Source organism: Ochotona princeps, chromosome 10 (assembly GCF_030435755.1).
Source record: "Ochotona princeps isolate mOchPri1 chromosome 10, mOchPri1.hap1, whole genome shotgun sequence".
NCBI classification, from domain to species: domain Eukaryota; kingdom Metazoa; phylum Chordata; class Mammalia; order Lagomorpha; family Ochotonidae; genus Ochotona; species Ochotona princeps.
The window spans coordinates 67748283-67773531 of record NC_080841.1 but is presented as its reverse complement, the minus strand read 5'-3'; the positions used below and the strand labels follow the sequence as shown (position 1 = coordinate 67773531).

At 37.7% G+C, this 25249-nt stretch overlaps 1 protein-coding gene across 1 annotated transcript in view; it reads right to left on the bottom strand.

The window, feature by feature from the left end:
• LOC105942022 (ankyrin repeat domain-containing protein 62-like) overlaps positions 1-25249 on the bottom strand; it is a 123454-nt gene that overhangs the window by 38711 nt on the left and 59494 nt on the right. Inside the window, exons 24-31 of the mRNA XM_058669750.1 lie at positions 21075-21241; positions 17721-17893; positions 12509-12626; positions 9962-10085; positions 9616-9674; positions 5092-5181; positions 1856-1923; positions 1440-1533 (exon numbers count right to left, since the gene is read on the bottom strand). Coding sequence (XP_058525733.1) covers positions 1440-1533; positions 1856-1923; positions 5092-5181; positions 9616-9674; positions 9962-10085; positions 12509-12626; positions 17721-17893; positions 21075-21241 — 893 coding nt within the window. The remainder of the gene's footprint in view (positions 1-1439; positions 1534-1855; positions 1924-5091; positions 5182-9615; positions 9675-9961; positions 10086-12508; positions 12627-17720; positions 17894-21074; positions 21242-25249) is intronic.

The window sequence follows — 25249 nt, the reverse complement described above, 5'->3', positions numbered from 1 at the left end:
CTAATAGTTTCATTAGTAGTCCATCTTTGATCTGGAAGTAGAAATGCACACTGCACTGCATCCTCATATCTGGACATGATAGTCTCCATTACACAGTCATCACACATCCCTCTTAAATGAAAAGGCACAATACAAAATCAACAACAGGAGGAAAAATAGAAATTTACAACACCAAGAATTTCTCAAGAGGTTAGAAAAAATCTTCCATCCGATCTGTGCCGATCTGAATTCAGGAGCCAGGAGCCGAGAACCAGGAGCCTCTTCCAGGTGTCCTACATGGGTACAGGGTCCCAAGGCTTTGGGTCATCCTCCACTGCTTTCCCAGGCCACATACAGGGAGCTGGATGGGAAGTGGGGCTGTTGGAAGTAGAACCAGTGACCATATGAGATTCAGGAGTGCTCAAGGCGAGGATTTTAGCCACTATGCTACCACACTGTGCCCAAATTATCTAAGATCTTTTTGGATCTTTGTTTTGATAGAGACAGATAGATCTTTTGTACACTGGTTTGTTCCCCAAATGTTTCCAGCAGACATGCACCCAGGTAAATCTGGCAGCTGGGAGCTCACCTGGATCTCATGTGGGTGACAAGGACCTGAAGACTTAAGATGCCACCTGCTTCTTCCCAGGATGCACTTCAGCTAGACACTGGAATTAGAAGCAGAGCCAAGACTGGAGCCCTGGCTTTCCCCAAATGCCCACCCTTGGAGATCTTGTAGATTCCGGCTGCAGAGGTGGGGCCCAAGATCCTGCATACTGAATGAAGTGATATTGGTCCAGTAAGAGATTCTAAGTATAAAGACCAAGAAGCAGCTCATGTGAGGAATGATACGCAATCCTCAACTTTCCTAATGGTAGGTATTATAAAAGGAATGTTGAGTACAGGTCCCTCACTGTGTCATATTAGTACAAACACCTCTTGTGATGCAGGCTTCCCTGTGGGCACTGGTTCATGTTCTGGCCATTTCATGGCCAGTACAATTCCTGTGAATGTTGTAGGAAAGCAGCAATGGATTACCCAAGTGTTTGGGTCCCTGCCACCCATGTGGGAGACCTGTACGAAGACCCTGACTCCTGGCTTTGACATGGCTCACTGCTGGTCACTGTGAACATAAAAGTATATATGTGCGAATGTAAGCCTTTGTCTCCTGCTTTATAAGTCTGATTTTCACATAAAGAAATAAAACTTTCATCTAATTAGTGTTATCTAACTAAATACACAATTTCTCTTCCATAAATTAAATTTCATATGCACATGCCTACTGATTTCACGTAATTCCTTTTTTAAATCCTTTGTTTTATCTTCAACATAGTGTAATCATGTGTTATCAGATCAAGTGAAGCTCTGCTATAGACTGTACTTTATAAATTTTTTATAATTTTCTGCTGGAGAAACATGTAGCCCTTTATGGTTTAACAGAAATCCAAGGTTTGACTTACTAAATGTGGATTCAACAGATTATTCTTAAGATGCTCAATTTTGCTTTCCTTTTCTCTGATTGAATCTTTCAATTCAGAATTTTCACAATTAAGCCTAAAATGCATGATTCAAATAGAATATTGTCATTGACATAAGAAAATACAGCATTTTAAAAACATTTAAGGTGTTTGTATATATTTAAATTTTTTAATAGTAAATGATTTGGCAAATATATCAAAGTTTTATATATTACTGGTAGCTAATTAGCAAAATACAGGGTTATTGTGCAAAAATAATCATTTCAAAATAGAAATAGCTTGAAACTCAGACATTTCCCTAGAAATAACAGATATACTCATTGTCATAACATGTAATTTTGATGCACTTATCACAATTTATTCATACATATTATTTTGTATTGTAATTTGCATTGTACTTTTTAAGTTGATCTTGCATTTTCTCAGCGTTATGTACATCTTTTTGTTGATCCTGTGCATCTTGGAACTAAAAACAAAAACAAAAACAAAAGCAAGAACAAAAAACAACATTTAGCAGTACTTGGCATAAATCTGCTTATTACCTGAATTTGCGATTTAAACTTTATTGGAACACAGCATCTTTGCTTCATTTGCATATTGCTCATGACTACTTTGGGCCTGCAGATTTGAGTTTGAAAATATGGTATTTCTGTTATCAAATCTAAATCCATAATATTCGATTAGTTACCCCAAAGCTTTTAAAACCTATTCTAACAATGAGATATACCAATAGACTTGGTGTTTCAAAAATTGCCCAAATAGCAAAAGCTAGAACATGACTTAATGGTAGTTTTAATTTGGAAATCCAAGCACTTTATATGGATTATAATATCACTCATATGTTAATTAGCATGGCTATCCCAAGAATTATATCAATATACTATTTTAGATGGTAAACATGGTTATAATGGAATTTCTTAAAAACAATGTCTGTGGAAAGGTCAGGATGCCAGAATTGATTTTGTACCACACTTTTGTTATCTTGGGCAAATTGGCATGCTTAAAAGTCATAGAGTGAAACGCTAATAAGCTTTTGTTGATACTATTTATGTTTTTTTTTTTTACTCAGTCCAGTAATCTATGTCTTTTGATTGGCGAGTTTGATAAATTTAAGCCATTCACGTACAGGGCTAACATCAACAGGTGGTGATTTGGTCCTGTCATTTTAACTCTTGAAGTTTTATTGAGATATTATTCCCTTTTGCTTTTGGACTTAATGATATTCTTTCTTTTAAGCAACATTTGTAGTGCAGCACTGGTACAACCAAAGTCTTTCCCGTTTTGCCTGCTTTTGAAATACTTTATTTTCAAATACAAATGAGAGCTTTCCCAACAATGTTATTCTGGGCTGACATTTTTTTTTTTCTTTGGGATATGGAATATGTCACTCCATTCTCTTCTTGTCTGTAGGGCTTTCTCTGAGATGTCACCTGGGAGTCTGATGGGTATTCCTTGATTTGCTATCTGATGTTACTTGTGTACATAATTAAATATCTTTTCTTTAGGTTCAACTAAAGAGATTTTGATTATGATGTGCCATAGGGAAGATGGCTTCAGGTTAATTCCATTTGTGGTTCTCCTCCCTTCCTGAACCTCGGTTCCCCTTTCATTCTGCTTGTTGGGGAGATGTTCATTTGTTGTTTCTTTGAAGGCATCTTTTAATCCAACTCCTCTTTCCACTCCTTCAAGAATCCCCATGATTCTGTGGTTTACCTTTTGACAGTATCATTTCATCATGGAATGATTTTCCTAGTGTTACTCAGTTCCTCTTGCATATTTCTGGCTGTTTCAGCATTTCTCATGTGGGGTTTTCATATTCTGAAATGCTTCTGCCTCATTAATTGTATTGTTTAAACATTCCATTGTGCTTTTAATTTGTTGTATTACATGCTGCGTTTCGATTTTGATTTTCTTCATTTCTTAGTTTGGTTTCGTTTCAGTGTTGCTATTTCCTGTGTAATGTATTCCTTAAATTCCTTGAACTCCTGTATGTGCTTTTCACTGCTTTTTAAGTACATTATAATGATTTTATAAAAAAAATTCTTTATCAGGCAGTTCCTCAAAATCTTTATTAATTTCAACTTTGAGACTGAAATAGTCTTTTGCTGCTTTTTTGAGGAACCTCATTCATGGTCCTGTGTCTCTTCTTTGCATGTGTCCACTGCATTTCAGATTAGCAATACTTCTTCTCAGAACTAGTTTTTATGCTATGTCATACAGTATACAGGTTGAGCTTACTGATCTTGTTCACTGTCATTCACTCCACTCCTGCTGTGTTCCTGTTGTGACCTCTGTGGTTAGGGCACCTGAGTCCTCTTTCTCCGCCCTCAATGATCCTGTGTCATGTCTACCCTATGGTCTGCTCAGCCTTTCTCTCACTATGGTTCCAGCAGTGCCCCGGATTAGGCAGACACCAGCTATGACTTTAAACTGGATCACAGGTTTGTCAGCACCACCAATCCCTGTTGGCAGCACTCAGACTTTTATTGCTAGAACCTTCTAGTATCTAGGTCTGGGGGCAACCTGGACCTGTTTTGTATGGAACCAGTGAGATAACAAATTGATATTATTTTCCTGGTGAGACCAGCAAGATGCCTGAGGTGGCAGTGAGTTCCTCCTGAGCTAAGAGCTTGTGCATCTCACCATTATCCTCCTGCCGGGAGCTTTACCACAATACTCTATATTGTGCCCAAGGTGCCACCTTTGGCCCTGGTGGGGGTTGCAATATGAGCTCCACCCCATTCCCGTACCTGTCTGCAGGTGCTCCATTGTTCATCTCATGACGAAATTAAAAAATCACAAATCTAAAGCTTGATTCACTTCTTGTATTCCTGGTGATATTTCCTTCCCATCTGTGCCTGTGCAGCTCCTATCACTGCGGCACCATCTGCTCCCTGCAGCACTACCTTGCTGTCTCCACTGCTTCCTCATGCCCATGGTCCCCAGGTGGTTCTGCCGTTGGCCTGCCCACTCCTATTGCCTTGGATCATGCCTTCTTTGTTTCTAGTCTCCTAATCCTTTCTCTGTTCCTCTAACATCTCCTCACCCTATTCTGCCATCTTTCTCTCCTCCCCTAGATAGTTTTCGTATCAGTGTACACTGTATTTAACTTGAATATGACTACTCTTTTGTTATAGGAAATTAAAGGAAAATTAAACAAATGCCTAAAATTTCATACAGACCTAAAATAACTCAAAATATTTTAGAGAAGAGTATAATGTCCTTTCCATGAAAGTCATTCTTAAGTCCATGAATAAATATATGTAAGCTACGTATCAGTTCAAAAGAGCGAATGATAGAAACAAAAGAAACCTCTGGAGCATTCCAGTAAACACTCTTTCCTCAACCAGTAAATTATAATAGTAGAGCTATCACTGTAACTATTGCTTGAAATAAAATGAAATCTCTGAATTCAGGAAGTATACTGCATAATTCTCAAACTTCTTAGGTATAAATGTGATTATTCAAAAATTTAAGAAAATGGAAATATGTGTTTGAGAAATATATGCATTATAAATATAAAATTATGCTGTAATAATTATGAATGGATAATTTTAAAATGAAATTGGTATTCTAAAACACTTGTGTTTAGCCGACTTTGAATTTTCACTGATATGATAAATTTCATACATACTTGTCTCCTGATGTCACTCACTTTCTTCTTCAAATCCTGTATTTCATTGTATATGTTAATGTAATAACTGGTAATAACCTCTGTCAAAACCTACAATACATTTTTTTGCATATCAGCCAGTATATTTTGAAGGTAACTCACCATTCATCTATATGACATTTCAGTTACTATTTCTGAAATCAATTTATTATTAAATCATATTATTTATATTAAATTATAAGGCATATACAACTCATACTTTGAAAATTACAATGGTGTCAAATCATCAGTAAGCATAATTTGAATTTTTATGTTTTCCTAAAGGAGTAATATCTCACAAAACATTCTGTTGATTCTGCCTAGCAACAGCGAATCACAGCTTATAGTTAATCACACAATCACAAGGGTAAAGACCAAGGCTGTACAGGACAGTGTTGTTGGGAATCTTACAACATTTTTTGTCTTAATTGTATTTTCACCTCAACAATAGGCTTATTAGGATATAATTCTGAAAAATGTTAAAGCAAATTTGTGATTTGAAAAATATCACATTATCATTCTTCTTGCCGCGTGCATAGACATTTCTGTTTATTACTGAACTTAGCACAGAGAGCATTCTCTCCTGCTCTTCAACAGATTTATCTGTTGATTTATTTGAAAAACAAAGTTCCATAAATATAAGGTGCGGCTAATAGACATATGTTCCATCTCCTGGTTAATGACCCCCAAATGGCTGCAGTAATGCTAGGGCTATACCAGTGTGAAATGAAGGGCAAGGAGCTCCCTCCAGGTCACCCACATGTGTGACAGGGATCCAGGGACTTAGGTCATCTTCCACTGAATCCCAGGCTCATCAGCAAGGATCTGTATTGGAAGTAGAATAGAGAGACTTGTACCAGCACCCATGTGGGATGCCAGAAGTACAAGTAGCTGCGTAACACTGCCGACCCCAGGGTTATCTTGTTAACTAAGCAGAATTCGACTTATTCAGTAGATTCAGCTCATTATCCATTTCTTCCTTGGTGAAATTGCAACATGCAGAAACTGAAGTATCAAAAACAGTTGAGTATAGGATGGTAACTGGTGAATTCTACAGTTCTGAATAATTTTCTGTGTTTGATAGAAGCTCAAATTAACATTAGAATTCTTAAAATTTAATATTTTCTCAAATGCTTCCAATAGAGTCCTGTTTCAGCCAAAGAGTGAACTCTCACTGACTACAAGGCCTTATAGAATCTGGCTTCCACCACCATTTCTGATCACAATTCCTATAGCCTTCCTTCCCTACTCACTCCACAGTGGCCATTCACAAGTCCTGGAGGGTGTCATGAATCTGAAACTGGGAATCTAACACCAAATTTAAAAATTACAAGCAGCTATGATAATCTTCATAATGGATAAGGTCGTACCCAAGAGATAACAATTTTGGCTTGAAATGAAAATTATATGTAAATTATTTGTAAAAAATGCTCAAGTAAATTATAAATTCCAATAAGAGATTCAAATCAAATATAATTTTGATAAAGTAAATAATTTGTCACAAATAGTTAATAAGAAGGAGATGCTGTTTTTAAGAATTGAGCCATCATGAAAATACATAAATTGAGAATATTTCTACATTTAAGTAGAATTGGCATGGATAAAAATAAAATTATACCTATCAAAATGTATCTTAAAAAAACACTACTGAGGAAAGTATTAAGAGGTATAGGATTTATATTGTCACACATGTGGCATATGTGGAATAAACTGTAAGTGTTACCCCACTGAATTAAGTGTTAACTTCAAAATATTGATATTATTTAGCTTTGAGAATTTTGTTGCCCTTACAATGGATGTGAAATGTGGCTTTGGATAGAAGAAGACTCCAGATGCACATGAAACAAAAGGGAACAGGACAAATGGACACTATAACAAACATATAAGCTTCTTCACCACAAAGGAAAAAAAAATCAGTAAAGAGATATTCAGCGGAATATAAGAAACTATTTGTAACTACTTTTCAAGCAAAATATAACTATCCAGAATATATCAGGCGCTAAAAAAAATCAACACTAACAAACTGAAACTAGTTAATATGCGAAGGGGAAGGAAACGAAATACAATACTACAAAGTAGAAAAACAAATGGCCAACAGATGTATGAACCAACGTTCAATGTTGCTAACCATCGATACAGTGCATGTGAAAACAAAGTGAGTCTGTCAGAATAGCTGTGATCAAAATAAGACAGTGATAAACGCTGATGGTGATGTGGAGAAAGTGTGTTATGCTATTCTGGGGAATGTAAATCAGTGCAACCACAAAGGAAAACTCTAATGGATTTCTTTCAAAATATAGACACAGAATTGCCATAATATCCAGCAATGCCACTGCTGGAGATGATATTCAACATACATCAGATTTTTTTTAATTAAAAGATACTTTCTCTACCTTGCTTATATTAGCACTGCCCACAGTAGCTAAGATGTAGAATCAACTACAGTTATCTATACTGTGAGTTGATAAAGAAAATCTGATTTATACAATATAGTAAGATGCCATTCAGCTATGAAAACAGTTGCTATTCTATCACTGTTGGAAACTGAAGGATATAGAGGTAAGGGAAATAATGCAGACAGAAAAAGTGTATTTTTCCCAGCATGTGGCAGTTAAAATAAAATAAAGCCTTCAGCATGAACATAGAATGTTCATTAATAGACTGTGATTAATAGGCTGGGAGGGTTGTGGAAAGAAGACATCTGGGTATAAAAATAGGGGATGGTAGGTATGAATAAAATATTAATATGGGAGATTAAAAGGAGTACCAGAATGTGATTAAGTGTCCTAAGTATACTGTTTTTGTAAGATGTTAAAATAGAAGATGGGTGTGAGATAAACAGGTACTCTGTACTACTTCACAATTTTTCTTTTGCATATATATCTGCAGGCATTCTAAAATACAAAATATTGTTTGACAGAAGGTGACATTAAAAGCAGTATTTAAATATTTTTAGTATATTAACCTTTGAGTATTCAAAATGTTAAATCTCTAAGTGAAAGGTAACAAAATATCTTTTTTTAAAAAATTATTCATTTATCTTAAGAAGAGAGAGAGAGTATTTATTCACTGGTTCACTCCCGCAATGGCCTTAAAATAGCAAAATGGCCACAATGAAAGAAAGATCTTCCATTTGCTGTTTTGTGGTCCAAATGGTTGAAATGGCCAGAGCCCAGCTGATCCGAAACCAGGATCCAGGAACATCTTCTGGACTCCCACATGAATGAAAGGGAGCAAGCTCTTGAGCCATCCTCTGCTGCTTTCCCAGGGCATAAGCAGCGACTTGGATTGGAAATGGAGCAGCCGGTAAGTGCTTCAGTGCCCATATGGATACTGGCTTAGCTGGCTATGCCATAGCACCAGTCCCAATGATGATCCCTCTGATAGGATTTTGGATTTGGCTTACAATGATTGTGTTGATATTTTTTGCACTTGTGTTTATCAGGGATATCGGTCTGTGGTGTTCTTACTGTGTTGTGTCTTTGATCCATCCTAGTATCAGAGTGGTGCTGGCCTTATAAAAACAGTTCGTCACAGGCCCACAAGTTCAGTATTTTGCGATAAACAAAATGATATCAATCTCCCACTTGATACTAATTTTCTGTAACCCACAGGTTTTTATATGTTGTATTGTCATTTTCATTCATTGTCGTTCTTCAAATGACCCATCAATAGCAGTAAAAAAAAAAGTTCTGTATGTTTACGAATGTTCTGCTTTTTTTGGTTGATTTCTAGTTTTATTCTTTGTACTCTGAGAAGATGCATGGCATAATTTCTGTCATTTTAAATTTACGGAGAGCTGGGGCTGGCTTTGTGGCATACTGGTTAAAGCCACAGTCTACGATGCTGACATCTAACATGGGTGCTAGTCTGAGTCCTGCTTATGGCACTAGTGGTCCATCTTCCTGCTAATCAGTCTGGGAAAGCAGCTGACAACGGTCCAAGTACTTCAGTACCTGCACTTACATAAGAGACTCAGAAAAATCTCCTGGCTCCTACATTTGAACCACCATAGCTCCTTTCTGTCTCTACCACTCTCTGTAACTCTACCTTTGGAAAAAAAAAATTCTCTCTCTCTCTCTCTCTCTCTCTCTCTCTCTCTCCATTCCTCCCTCCCTCCCTTTCTCTTTTCAATAATTGGAATCATCATAGCAACATTTAAAAAGGTCTCTGAATACACCCTCATCCCACTTATAGGCAGTAGCTATATGTTGATCCTAGCATCCTCCTACTACAGAGTGACACAGGTGCTGGATGAAGAAGCTGGGTACCACCCATGAAGCAGACATAGACTGTTTCTCAATCCTGTGCCTGGATTTTCCTTGGATATGTTCCAAGCATTGCAGAAATTTAGGAGTTGAGCTGCTTCATCCTGCTTGTCTGCATGTCCATTTTCCCATTTCCTCTCTCATCTCACAAAAATTTAAAAATATGTAAAAAGAAACGACAGTACTTTATGTGCTTAATAATATTTAGTGTTGTTTTTAACATCACAAGAGACAATACCTGAGAATCTGAAGTTGACGCTGCAGTTTTATCTTCTGATCTTAAGGTGAATATTGCCTCTACAAAATAGAGTCACAGATCCAATTCTTAGATTTACAATGGGAATTTTAAATATATATGTATATGTATATGTATATGTATACCTATCTACAATTATGTCCAATACTAATTTTTCCATGAAGCAAAGCATCACTAAAACCTAATTTCAATGGTATGATGCAGTTTCAGCAGTGAGGAATTTGTCATATAAAGAAAGAAAGAATGAAAATAAAAATAGAATTAACAACTGGACACAGTTATTCAAAGAGCAGTATTTCAGCAGAGTATTTCATTGAGATATACTGACCACTAGATTTTCCTTTTTGCTCCCCGACATCAGATAGCTTGTCATTCGTATGCTCTTGTTGATCACTATGGAATGCAGGCAAAACCACTGCACTACTTCCACTAGACTGCGCAAATGTGCTTTCCTGCAGAAAGAAATGATACCGCAAATTCAGCAACCATCTACTCAATTAAAGACCACTCATTTATTTATGCAGTAAAATCACATTCAAGTCATATACACTCTCCTACAGCAAGATTAGGATATAAGTACCATTCTATTCTGTACTCTGGAGCAGGAGTATTCATATAGGAAAATGAAGAACAGAAAAGTGTAATTCACTACACATAACAACTTGCCTTGATGGTACATGTGAGACAATCCTTGATTATGAAAACTCAGCAAATGATGCAAGGTGAGGGGTGTGTTATAGACAACAGCAGAACTGTATGGGTGGGACATGTGTGTCCTATATACAGGGTTGCGTAAATGTCATAAATGTTCTTATCCAATAGCATATCTAATTGAGGAAAATCACTGTCCATGCGAAGATCCTCACTGTTCTTTCTAGAGTTTTGAGATTCTGGGAAGAGCATCTATACAAAAGTATGTGGTGTATAAACGTTCTATACTTCCATTATTCTTTACTCATATAAATCTATATAACAAACACTTTCAAGCACAAAAACTCTTCAAGAAAAATACCTCGTAATTCCTTCTCTCTTTCCCTCACTTTGGGGAAAGGCGATTGATCTGCATATGATCTTGTGAAAATTTTTTACACTCTTGTCCAGAATGATAATCTGCAGTCTCCTTTTCTCCTGCCTACCGTACATTTCACTTGGCTTTCAGACGCAAGCCATTGAGAAACATAATCTTTAAGACTTAAAACAGAAACTATTCCCTTAAAAAACCTGCTAAAGGAGGGGGGCACTCCAGAGTGGAGCAGGTGGCAAGGAGGAAGCTTGGATCCCAACCATGAAGACTCCCAAACCTTCACCACAAACTATTCATATGAGCAACAAGGACTATATCCCAACTGCCAAGGAGGCCACAGGGAATTGGATGCCCTCGGAGGCCGAGTACTCTGAGGTCACCTACCCCCAACCGGAGCTTCCGCAGGGGATGGAAGAAGTCCAAACACTACCGTGCAGAAACCAACGTCATCGGAAAGACAACCAGAAGCCCTGAGCGGTCCGCAGAAACAGAAGAATAGTAAGCTTCCTTTGGGACCAGGGAGGAGAGCTTTCTCTGGTCCGAGCCTGGCTCCACCTCTGGACCCCCATCCTCCCTCGCAATGACCATCGGGATCGCTTCGAAAACCCCTCACAGCAAACAAACAATCATACAAACTAAAAAAAAAACCCTAAAATAAAAAGACAAACAACAGAAAGTAGAGCTTGAAATCTGACAGGAAAGAGCTGGCGTGGATTGGCTCATGCCTCGCTGGGTGGGACACAAAGATTAGTCACTCCTCACCATGGTGTTGAGGATTTTCCTGCACACCCCCCGCCAAAAAAAAAATGTTCTGCACCTTAAATGTCGACAAATGTCTTGTTAGAGTTACAAGCCAGTCTAGATTATCCTAAAATCTGCCAAGATCAGCAAAATTATACTTCAACACAACAAATGGCTAAATACTAAAATGAAATAGACACGAGACAGCTGAATGGTACCTTATAGTCATTTTAAGGTATATAGCAGCTGGTCCTGTAAATAAACTAAAATTGAAATGTCAATGAGCTAATCATAGGTTGTGGTTAGGACTTGCTTTTTTTAAATTTTATTATTATTATTTTTTTTAACATACTGGTTACTCAAAACCATGTCAATTCCACAATATTGCAAATTGCTGTTGATGTTATATTGGGACTCTTAATTGACTGTGATGATATTCTACCAGCTCTAACTTCAGACCAGAAATGGTCTCCCCAAGAAACTGTTCAACCCATCTGGACAGTAAGTAGCTGGACTGTATGCTTGGTATACGTATGCAAGGAAGGAATCTTGATTGAATTTGAACTGTAATACTGCATCAAGGTGGAGGAATCCACCAGGGGGGAGGGGAGGGGGAGGGATGGGGGAATTCCCAGAGCCTATGAAACTGTCACATAAAGCAAAATAATTAATAAAAAAAATGTGAACAGCAAAAAAAAAAAACCTGCTAAAGGAACATATTAACATATCAAGACCTTATTCTCAAATGGACGCCATGTAAATTCATTTTCAGTAAATAGGACAGAAACAATGCTGAAATGCATGGAAATAACAATTTAAAATAAGAATTCATTACAAAATGCTGAACATAGTTGTTGTATTTTCAAAACTGCTTAATCTAAAAATATCTAATTGAATCTTTCGGTGAATGATTAAATACAACTGAACTTTCATTGCTTTAGTCTTACAACTTGGTAAATATCACTAAGTACCAGTATTTATGAGCACTGTGCTACCAACATGTGTTATAAATCATTATTTTGAAATAATATTTTGGTTTACTAAATAAAAGGGCATCAAATGAAACATGATTTAATTCTGATGTACGAATTTTATCAAACAGCAATTTACCTGGTTCAAATTATTTTTTGAAGTCTTCAACTCCATTCTTAATGTTTTGCATGTCAGTTCAAGTCGTAATTTCACATCAACTTCTTTATGACATTGTTCTTCTCTTCTTAACTGCTTCCTAATTGTGCCACACAACATAGTAGAATTTACTGGTTTCTTCTTAAGAAAAACTAAATCTTGCTTTAAAATTCATTAATCAGGAAATGAAAGACCCACTGAGCAATTATGTTCCTACTCTGTAACTAATGCTCTAAAAATTATATTCTCAAATATTCCCCTTGTTATGTGTTTTAAAATGCAACTTAAACTCTTCTTCAAAGACAGAAGCATGAAAAGTAGTCATAAGAGGATGAACATTTTGATCATTGATAAGTGTCTGTTCTTAGTCTTATTAAAGTTATTAAAAATGAATTTGAAAACCCTCCTCCCTTGCCCTCTCCCCTTCTCTCAGTAATTCTGCCTTTCATTTAAATAAATCTTTTTTTAAAAAAAATAGGATAGAACTTCTAAGATGACCAAATGGTGAGAAGACGTGCTGATTTAGATCAGGGGTAGATAACAGAAGAAAAGTGCAATAAAGACATTCCAAGGGGAGAGCTGGAGAGAGGTTTGCCGTGGAAATTATACATACAGAAGACAGATGCCATGAAGCAGTGTGGACCACACCAACGTGCAACAGGAGCAGGGATGTCACCTGCAAGATGACAGCTTCTGAGAGCAAGGTCACAGCAAACTGCAGCAACCTGAGTGACTGGTGATAATGCAGCATGGACAGACTGGTGGACTTTGAGTCCGGGATGGAGCCCTAGTGAGAAGCAGAATACTGACCTAACCTTGTGAAGGAAAAGCACATTATTTCTCATGACACCCCATAAGGGGCCCAGTGACAAGCACAGAAATAGCACAGATACAACTGCCAGAAGTGGCTGTGATGTCTCTCCTGCATATGTGACTATGGAATTATTATCAGAAGGATAAACCCACATTCTCCACTAATTTTTAGTCTGGCCTGGGGAGTTGGCAGGGAGCTGAGCACCCACTTGAGACTCTGAGGTTACCCCATCTCCCCATCCTGTTTCAGTTTGGGGGGCTCAGACTCACAAAGATGAGTACCCAGAAGTAACTGATTCTTCAAATCTTCTGCTCTCTCTGTGGCCAAGGCAGGCTCATGGGCCTAAGTGAGTATCTGGCTACCAGTGAATGTGGGAGCTAGCCTAGCAGACTTTTCAAACTGAATAAGAGGACATGACATGTAACAGGGTTTCTGGGAAAATGCTGTGTCATTCATTCTAGGCTTAGGGACTCCTGACTGCCTAGGGTAGGTCATGGCAGAAGTTCTTTGCTCAAAGTGAGGACACATAACTCCTTTTGGCTCTCCTCCCTGCATGGGTGGGGATTTTTAGCCACTGTAAGATAGGTGCTGGTGACCTTGGAAGAGAGATAAGCTTGACCTCACATCAGCAAACATGAACATGCCCTCCCTCTGCCTTAAATACTAGAAATCTACAATATAAATTTGTCATCTTGTACTTTCACTCCACACTTGGCACTGATCAGAGTTCCCTGGCCACAGCCTGTACACATGTCTAGACGTCGACTGAACTATAAAGGCATAATGAAACCAAACAGAGGATAAAGCCCAGTGTTTCCACAAATGTATAAAAACAAATATAGAAATACAAGAAACAAAAACAACAGGAGAGCAGGATGGAAGTATAGGGCAAGGACAGGTTTAGGCTGATGGAGAATAATGAGCCAGGGGTAAGCAGGGAGGGCAGATTCCAGGAAATAGCAGGATGTGCCGATGGCAGAGGCGCACCTGGAGACTCAAGGACATAGAGAAACAGCACAGACAATAGAGCGGTGTTACAGTGACCAAATACTCCAGCTGTGGTCAGTGGTTAGTGATCAGTGATAGGAGCTCAGCCAGTGACCAAGTGGGAGGGAAGTTCACCAGGAAAATTAAACCCAAGCGAAGAACTGCCAGTTCTGCTGATTTGTTTGATCTGACCAGAAGCAGAAACAGAGTGACAGACCCCAGCAGCAGTGAAGGAACAAGGCGGATTTCACAGCCCAGAAAATGACCAGTGCCACATCGGGTGCCATTTTGTATACTGTGGCAAAACTGAGGGACTACAACACCAAGTGCTGCAAGCGTTAAGGAGGGGTGATCTCACTTCTGGATTAGCACCACTGGTCCCACAGGGAAAACAGTACCAACTTGGGATCCTACAGGTTCAGCCCAAAATAGGTCCATGTGGCCCTCAGACTTAAAGGTCAGCAGGCCCAGCACCCCACAAGTGCCATGTCAGGCCCATTTAGTATACTATGACAAAGGCTGTAGGGGCAGAGTGACAACAGTGAGTTACGCATGTGCTAAACCAGGAGCGAACTCAATTCTGGCTCTGTGCATTGCACTCGTCCCACAGGGAAAACAGTATCAACTTGGCATCCTACAGGTTCTACACAAAATAGGTCCAGGTGGTCCCAGACCTAGAGGCTAGCAAACTCAGAACCCCAATAGTACCACAACAGGTGCCATTTTGTGTACTGATGTTGCCAGCAGGTATTGCAAGTATATTTCTGTATGTGTGTAGTTCCCACTGGAGTTAAGTGGAACTTCAATTTGTAGGGTTTGGGAGGGAATTATTTATTTGTATTGCAAAGTCAGATTTACAGAGAGGAGGAGAAACAGAGAGAAGGATCTTCTTTCCATTGGTTATTCCCCAAATGGCTGCAAAGGCCACAGCTGAGCCAGTCTGAAGCCAGGAGTCAGGAGGTTCTTCCAGGTCCTCCACACAAATGCAGGCTCCCAAGGCTTTGGGCCATTCTCCATTGCTTTCTCAGGCCACAAGCAGGGAGCTGGAAGGTAAACAGAGCAACCAGGACACAAACTGGAGCCCATATGGGATCCTGGGTATACAAGGAGAGGACTTTAACCACGAGGCTACCATGCTGGGCCTTCAGTGTGGTTTTCTTTTTTTTTTTAAGATTTATTTACTTTCATTATAAAGTCAGATATACAGAGAGGAGGAGAGACAGAGAGGAAGATCTTCCGTCCGATGATTCACTCCCCAAGTGAGCCGCAACGGGCCGGTGCGTGCCGATCCGAAGCGGGGAACCTGGAACTTCTTCCGGGTCTCCCACGCGGGTGCAGGGTCCCAATGCATTGGGCCGCAACAGCCGATGCTGTGCTGATCCAAAGCCAGGATCCCAGAGCTCTTCCAGGTCTCCCATGCGGGTGCAGGGTCTCAGGCTTTGGGCCGTCCTTGACTGCTGTCCCAGGCCACAAGCAGGGAGCTGGATGGGAAGTGGGGCTGCTGGGATTAGAACCGGCACCCATATGGGATCCCAGTGCATTCCAGGGAGATGTCAAAACATCAATCCCATCAGTGTTCCCATCTGATTCATCCTGCAATTCCCCTGACTGATCAAGCATGCTCCTGGACTCCTTCTGCTACAGGTATACATGCTCTCACTTGTAGGGACTACTTGCCTTTATTGAGGCAGTCTTTACTCCCCATTCCTGCTTTGCCTGAGCTTTAGATGCTAGAATCCAAACCTCAGGGTCCTAAGGTCAACCAAAACAAATGTATTTGGGATGTCACTGCGGCTTACTCCAGGATTTGTGTAGCTGATCCCAATTCAGTTTTTGTCTGCCTATGTTCCAGCATCTCCTTCTCAGGTGGTCCTGGTATCTCTCTGGTTTAGGGTGTGAACCTTCTGGATGTGGAGTGGGCACCGTTTTCATTTCCGGGATCCCTCCCTTGACTGGTTCACTCCCCAGTGGCTCATTTTCCAAAGGCTTACTCCCAGCTGAGTGGCTGCTCTAACCTAGTGGTAATTCCACTCTGCTTTGCGTTCCTTTACAGCACTCTTTTCCTATGGCTTTTTGCTACATGCTACTGCTTTGGGAGACTCCCGCATCAGTCCGCCTGCTCTGCCTCTCTTCGTGATGGCTCCAAATCTGCTAGGCTTTTATCTGTGGCTTGGGGTCCCTTCCCGTTGCTCATTGTGCTTCCTTGCCTCTTGAGCTGCAGGCTGAAACCTTCGAAGTTTTCAAGTTTTTCGTCATCCTCGCAGTTCCCGCTTCTCTCCACAGGCCTCCTAAGAGCTCCACTCAACCTAATGTGGTGATTTTCCTTCTCCAGTTCTGGGCATTACCTGCTTTTCTGCTCCTGCTGTCTACTCACTGCTACACCTTGCTACCCTGATTGGCCATCTTGTCTCCCTCTAGATCTAACCTCATTTAAAAAAATTAGTGGCAAACTATAATTTTTCTATATATGACATTTGGATGATTTCCTTTCTAATATGTACTTAGATTATTTGCAACTTTATGATACATCAACACTACTAGACAATCCACTAATTTATTTACATATTCATTATGTTTCATTATGTTATTTTATTTTTTATTGAAATGGTAGGAAGACAGAGAAAGAAAGATAAAGGAGATCTTCCACTTGGCATTTTCTTCCCAGTTGCCCACAGCAGCTGAGATCAGATAAGGTCAGGCAAGATCTGAAATTCAATCCAGTTCTCCCAAGTGGGAAACAAAATACTTGAGCCATAATCTGCATCACAGAACAGACATTTCAAGGAAACTAAATAGGAAACAGAGCAACCAAGTCTCAAATGGTAAGTGCACATGTAAGTGTTCACAGACTGCTACACCAAGTGGCTGATCCTGCAAAATATTTGTAAAAATAGATTCCATAATATATGTTTTATAATATTAATGCTACATTATTTTATCTCATGTAGCATGATAACAATGTGTCATAAATGTCATTAAGTATATGTATACATAGATGTGCACAATAGATCATGTATTGTTTTGGGGTCTAGTCCCAGAATAAAGTCATTACAAGGTTAAAAAATTGTATATTCCAAATTTTGACACATACTTCCAAGTTATCCTTCAAATGGTCTTACCATTGCATTTCCTAATATTGTATGGTAATAACTGATTACTCATTATTCATTATGATTGTTCATTTTGAAACAAATACTTATCAATATGATTAGAAAAAATTATTTGCTGATTTATGTATTCCTAATTACAAGCCATTTTTAAAAACCCCTGTAAGCAAATTTGTTGATCATGCATAGTCACTCAAATTAGAAGTAATTTTCACAGAGGAATAAAACTATATAATATATATATATGTATATATATATACATATATATATATTGCTATATACTCACTGGGAAGATTGTTCATGTTTCTTAATAGGAAATTGCTTGTTATCAAGATTTCTACTCATTCTCTGCTGAGTTAGTCCGGAGTCATCACCGTCATCTGAAGAAGCAGCACATCCAGGCGTGTTCCCTGACACTTGCATCTCATGACTTTTGAGAAGCTTCCTTTCTTCTTCAAACTTTAATAGAAGTTTCATGTTACAAGTTTATGTTAGTACTTCATAAAAAAGAATTGTTTTTGCTTTCATTTACTTATCTTATTTCTAACCTGCACTTTTTTCCCCATGTACATATTATGCACATGCTATTTTTTTTTCTGTTATGGTGACAGGAAAAAAAGGGGAACTTTTGTTGCTACTTAAAATGTTGTGTTGATAATTTCTTAAATTTCAAACAGGTTAGCAATGTGTAATAAGCCAACAATGGAAACTGAAGAACAAGTGGATAGCATTTCATCTCAAAAATTAGTTATTAGAATATTCTGTAGTTGATATACAAAATCCTAGAGTCCCACTCCAGTCTTTTAAAATAAACTATTATACATGCCTAATATTGATGACCAGGATGGTTTATAACCCTATATTTCAGTTGCTAAATAGACTCAAAATTTTACAGAAAACCTCAGTTTCAAAAATGTAGAAATACAAATATTTCAAATTCTAGGTATTTTCCTGTGATGATATTGTGTTCATGAGTAACTATGATGGAAACCTTTATGAAGAAAGCGTCTGGCAATTCTGTAATATCTAATACCAGCCTACAGAGTCTGATATAACTGGAGAATGTATGAAAATTGAAATAACAGAACAGTCAAGTTCATAAATGACTGATACGTGAGCAGTCATCCTGATTTAGTGACTTTAAGTTACAAAATGATTTAGCTTCTCACATCTCAGTACTGATTGCCAATAAATGTTGATAATACATGGAATACATCAACCAACATACACTTTCTCCAAGAATTATTGTTGTTGAAGATAGATTTTATGCAAGTGGTGAATATTGCTTCTTAAAAATTGCCATCATGGCTAATCAGTAAAGATATTTTTGTTACTTAAATTTGATTATTACAAATATCATCGTTTTTGTATTTTCTACTTCATTTTTTACCTCATTTTCAAAAAAATCCATAACTTCTTAACTTTGTTATTTTATTTCTATCAGCTATTCACAATCCAACTCTGTACTTTTTTGTTTGACAGAAATAAGAGAAACATAAAATATGTAATCCTCTGTCTTTATTATTTGTAGCTTACATAAATATTCAGATTTGGAGGATGTGATGTTGAGGTACTCCAGTAACAAAAAAGATATTATCTCTTTCTGTATTAAGCTATCTTTTTTCCCAAAATGCTCTCATAAGCATTTCTTCCTTAGGATTCTGGAATGTACAGAATATTAGAAATTCTCACTTTAAGTGGATCAATTCAGTGTGTCCTAAACCTTAAAAAGTAGCGATAAATAGCTGAATTATTAGTGAGGGATTCTGGAAAATCAAAAGCAGCCAAGCTAAGGCATAAATCCAGGAGTGTGGCTATGGAATGTTAGCATTCTAAATGGTGCCATAATATGTATGCCAAAAGCCCATCCAATCAACTTTATTAATTTTTAAAACATTCTATTTCATTTATATACAGCAAGCACATGCTGTGTATTTCACAGCTACAGATTTAGGACCACCCTTCCTTCCTAACTACAATCACACCCTCCTCTTCTTTATACGTACTTTGGAATTTTTACAATGATAATGCAGTACACATCTCATTGCATTATGGTGACAATGCAATACACATCTTATTGAATATATGCATTATGGTCAAATGGGTAAAGGATTCGACAAAGAGCAAGCAGAAAACTAAATACTATTCCACAAGAGTATAGAAAAAGGCTCTAACCAAGAAAAATAAACTCAAAATGCCCATTTCATTCATTTCTTACTTGGTATAGTACCACAAATCAGGCAAACATATTTGTCTTTCTGAGGCTGGCTTATTTTACAAAGCATACTGGTTTCCAGTTGCATCCCTTTTATTGTGAAAGACAGGCTTTCCACTCTTTTTATGGATGATTAGTATTTTATACTCTGTGTATCATGTTTTCTTCCTCTACTTTGAAATCTGATTCCATCTCTTATTGTTATTTTAGCTGCAATAAATATTGGAGTAAAGGTAACTCTTCCCTATGCTGCATGTGAGAAGAGGATCTGTAATCCTATATTTGCAGCAGCACAATCTACAATAGCAATGACATGGAAACAAACCAGATTTGCGTCCAAGGAAGAGTGGTTAAGGAAACTGTGGCACATCTACTCCATGGTATATTATTCAGCTATTAAGAAGAATGAAATTATTCTATTTACAACCAGGTAGTCCCAAGAGACCACTAGAGACCATTATGTTCAGTGAAATGAGTCAATAACAAAAGAACAAATACCATATGTTCTCTCTTATATAAGGAAACCAACATGGAAAGTGTAACTCCAACAGTCCAATCCATTTTGTTTTTTTTATCATTTGTTTGCTTTTTTGGTTGTATCCCATGTGTTTTGATGTTTTTTATTTCAGTTTGGTTCCTTCCAAATAATCTCTTCTCTCTAGTTGAATTCATCATGTGCTCATGAATTATATGATGGCATCATTTTCCCAAGAGACTTTAGTGTTTCCTTTTTGTCACTCATGTGTTGCGTTATTTTTTTCAAGGTGCTATAATTTGTTATTGATGTTGTTGTTATTGTTGTTGTGGGTATTCTAACTCATACCATTTGTTGACCTCTTTTCATGGCTTCTCACTTATGGTAATATATAGTGATGGAGTACTGGGGTCTATCATATACAGACGTGGGGGTATAATGGAACATGCATCCCTGCATCCAGACAAAAGATGGACTCCCAATGAAACTGTTGGACATGTGTAGATAATGGGATGCTGGACTGTCCGACATTGTCTGTACCAACAATGTCAGGGTACACTTAAATAAGATACTGATAGAATTATGATTCCTTATGAAGGACTACACTATTGTAACAAAATGGGGAAAATCTGACAGGAGGTGGGAGTTTGGGGGGGAATCCCAGCCTATACAAAAATGTACCACATAATTCAAAAATAAAAATAAAAATATTTTTTCAAAAAGTCAATTACATCAGAATAGGAATCTGCTTCTATTTTAAATAATAAGACATTCTTTACTACAGATTCTAATATATATTTTTATTATATAAGTGACAAAACATTTTCAGTGAAATTAAAAGCATGACCTATTGATTGCACAAGTCTACAGTGAAAAGTAATTTCACTTGGTGTGTATCATATTTTATAAAAAAAAAAAAGAATGAAACCAGAAATTAAAATTTCACATACCTGATGCTGTTTATTTCCATTTCTATGAAGCCATTCTTGTTGTTCCTTGAATGTTGTTTTAATAGTATCATGTGTCACAGAAGTAACATTTTCTAATTCAGGTCTCCTAATTTGATCAACAGAGTGCTTGTTGTGCAATTTTGGTATGGGTTTTTTCTTACATCTGCCTGTAACAGTAAAGCATGCATTATTATTTAAATCGTATATTTCAAATCTTTGGGTAAGCCTCAAATTCAAAATATATTCTGGGTCATTACAGTGAGTCATTTCCAATGTCCAATCCAGTTAAACATATTTTGGCTAATATGGATTGGCCTTTGCATTGATAAGTCATTGGTAAGTATTGTAGCTAGAGGAAATCTATAATAATCTTGAATAGAAAATTATTTTAGTGATTGAAAATTTAGGTTAACTTTTTATTGAATGCTTACTTCTTTAAGAAAACTTTCTGTCTCAATTATTAACTAACTGCTTGGGGGGAACAGGGATATCTTCTTGTCTTTGGGGAACAGATTTAGGTGATCAAGCTTGGTTATACTGAGCTAATGAAAGTATAAAAGCAAATAAATCATTGGTATAATCAAATAACTTCATAATTTTGGCTGGTTTTTACTATTCTCAAAAAAAATTTTAAACTTTTATGAAATTTAATATCAATTTTCTAGCTTGGAAGGAAAAGGAACCTAGAGGAATAAAAAATGATTTACTTCTCCAAATTTGACCACATGACTTATTAAAAACACTGTATAACAGATATTTAAAATAGAACAAACATAGGTGCTATCAGTGAAAAGAGATGCAGGGTCCTTGTAGGATTAAAACTGATTTCCACATGTAATATTTAAGTGATACGATACACTCTTTCAGAGTAAAGTTTCCTTGGAACTATTATTTAAAACATGATCAAACCATACCAATATTGCTGAGGTATCATACAACAAATGCTGCATTTTATCATTTGTTTCGGGAAGGTCAATTCTTGGATACATAGTACTACATATTAAAAATAATTTAATATTACATCTGGGAAACAAATTATTTAAAATCATATTGTATGTAGTTTTAAATTTGTAAACTCTGTTATAAATATAAATTAAAAATCATGTTGTGTTTGAACAGATGATGAGTTATTCTTGTCCTAGCAAAACTGATGATATAGAAAACCTAAATAGATCAATATCTAAGATGGAGATAGGATCAGTAATGAACAACAAGCAAAATAAATGGCTCCATAGCTAAATTTGACTAACTTTTTAGGAATAACTCTTTTCAATTCTTTGTGAAACTACACGAAACAACTGAAACGGAGAATATACTTCCAAACACCTATGAGGCCAGCATTACCTTAATTCCTCAACCAGGAAAAGATACAACAAAGAAGGAAAACTGCAAGTACACCTAATGAATACAGATGAAAAACTCTAAAAAATAAAAAGTAGCTAACCAAAATCCAACACCATATCAGACAGATCATTCACCCAGACTGTGTAGTATTTGTTCCTGATTTACAGGAATGGATCAACATGCACAAATCAAGAAATGTTACATCACGTTAAAATATGAATAATAAAACATGATTATCACAAAGGATTCAAACAAAAGCATTTGATAAAACACAACATCCTTCTACTATAAAAATGTTAGGGAAATGGGTATAGAATGATCATTGCTCAATGCAATCAAGGCCATATATAATAAACCCACAGCCAGTATTCTATTGAATGGGGAAAGATTGTAAGAACTTCCAATAAATCTGCAACCAGACAAGAATGCTGACTCTTGCCACTTTAATCCAGTTTAGTCATGGAAACATTAGTCAGAGCAATCAGTCAGGAAAAATAAATGAAAGGAATAAGAAGGGAAAGGAGGAAGTCAAAATATTCTTGTCTGCAGATAACATGATTATTTATATATTGGGAATCAAAAGATTCTACTAAGAGACTATTAGAACTCATAGGAGAGTTTGGTAAAGCTGCAGATTATAAAATCAACATAAACTAGAAATAGCTTGAGAGCAAGATGTCAATAAAGCATGAGGACAGGTTTAAACCGACAGAGAATGAAGAGCCATGGTGAAGCAAAAACCAGGAAAAATACCAAAAAATAGAGAACAGGCTGATGGCAGGGACCTACCTGGAGACCCAGTGACATGGGAAAGCAGCAGAGACAACAGAACAGTGTTACAGTGACTAGCTACCCCAGCGAAGGTCAGCTGTTGACAATTTGTTATTTGAGCTTCACTGGTGAGCAGGTGGAAAGGGGAATTCCACTGGTGAATCCAGTGTAAAGGTGGAGACAGGAAAAGAACTGCAAGTTCTGCTGATTTGTTCGACCTGACTGCAAGCAGAGAGAGAGCGGCAGATCCCAAGCAGTGGTCAGGAACAGATTTCACAGAGTAGGCCCCACCAGAGCCACATCAGGCTCCATTTTATGTACTGTGGCTAGGGCAGTGGCACAGGAGGGACAACAGCGAGCTGTGCATGCACAAAGTCAAGAATGAACTGACTTCTGACTTAGCGCATTGTACTGTTACAACAGGGGAAGCACTAACAACTTGACATCCTATAGGTTCTACCTAAAATAGTTGCAGGTGGCACCCAGACCTAAAGGCCAGCAGACCCAGGATCTCACCAATACTACATCAGGAGCCGTTTGTGTACTGAGAGAAAGGCTGTGGGACCAGAGGAACAACAGGGTAACGCTAAGCCAGTAGTGAACTCAATTCAGGCTCAGTGCATTGCAGGGTCCTTTTGGGAAAACAGCACCAAATGATCATCCTATGGGTTCCAACCAAAACAGGTTTGGGTGGCCCTCATACCTAACTGCCAGCAGGTTCTAGCATGACCAGCATCCAGTGATTTAGGACAGCTGGTATCTCCCTAATTCCAGAAACTGCTTGAATCAGAGTGGGAGAAAGACTGCAGGCAAAGGTGCAGCCAAAACATGAGATCACAGAAGATAGTGAGTGGAATCCAGGAGCTGGGGCTTTGCAGACTGTGGTTGAACATTCAGAACGTTAGTAGTAGCACATGCTGGTGTGGATGTGGTTAGAAAGGTACCCTCCTTCGTTAGAAAGGTGGGAATGTAGACTAGTATAGCCACTATGGAAGTCAGTATGGGGAGTGGGAGTGCTAAGAAAACTGAAAATGCACCTGCTGTATGAGCCAGCTATCCCGCTTCTGGGAATATACAAAGAAAGGGAAGTCTGCATATAAGAAAGTGATCTGTTATCCTGTATTTACAGCAGCACAATCTAAAACAGCAAAGACACGGAAACACCCCAGATGCCCATCAAGGAGAAATGATTAAAGAAACGGTGGTACATCTATCCAGAAATGCTATTCAGCTATTAAAAAGAATGAAATACTACCATTTGCAGCCAAATGGTCCCAGTTAGAGACCATTATGTTCAGTGAAATAAGTCAGTCCCAATGGACAAATATTATATACTCTCTCTGACATAAGGCAGCTCTTCACACAAAACACAAGATCAATAGCCCTTTCAATGCTGTTTATGCTACATCTCAGGGATTTTGATAATTTATTTTCATTTTTTTTTAAAGTTTTTGTCTTTCTTCTGAATTTTGTACCTGACTCATAGGTCACAGAGTAACATCATTGGTTAGGATTTGGAGGAAAAAAACCTTGAACCATGTTCATGGGAATGTAAACTAGTGCAACTACGATGAAAGTCAGTATGGAGACTCCTCAGGTATATGAAAATATGTACCATAAATTTTCATAATCCCAGGAGAGGCATCCTTTATCTGGGAATTTGTCCAATGAAATTAAGTGTGTATATGAGAGCGTTATCTGTATCCCAAAGTGTATAGCAGTTCAATTCACAATAGCTAACATATGAAATCAATCCACATGGCTATCCTCTGATGAGTAGTTAAAGTTATTATGTAATATGCAAGCACTATGTTATACAACTCAACCATAAAGGAAAACAAAGTCTCATTTTTGTAACTAAGTGAATCCATTTGGAAATCATTATGGTTAGTGAAATAAGTCAGTCCAAAGAAAAACAAATAAAACAAATATCATAGGTTTGCCCCAATCTAAGAGAATTAATGCACAGTGTGCAAAAAAAGGAGTGTTTGTGAAATTAACATCCTAGGGTTTGATAATATTTTTTGATCTTTGTCTACACTCGTGAGGAATGGTAGGTT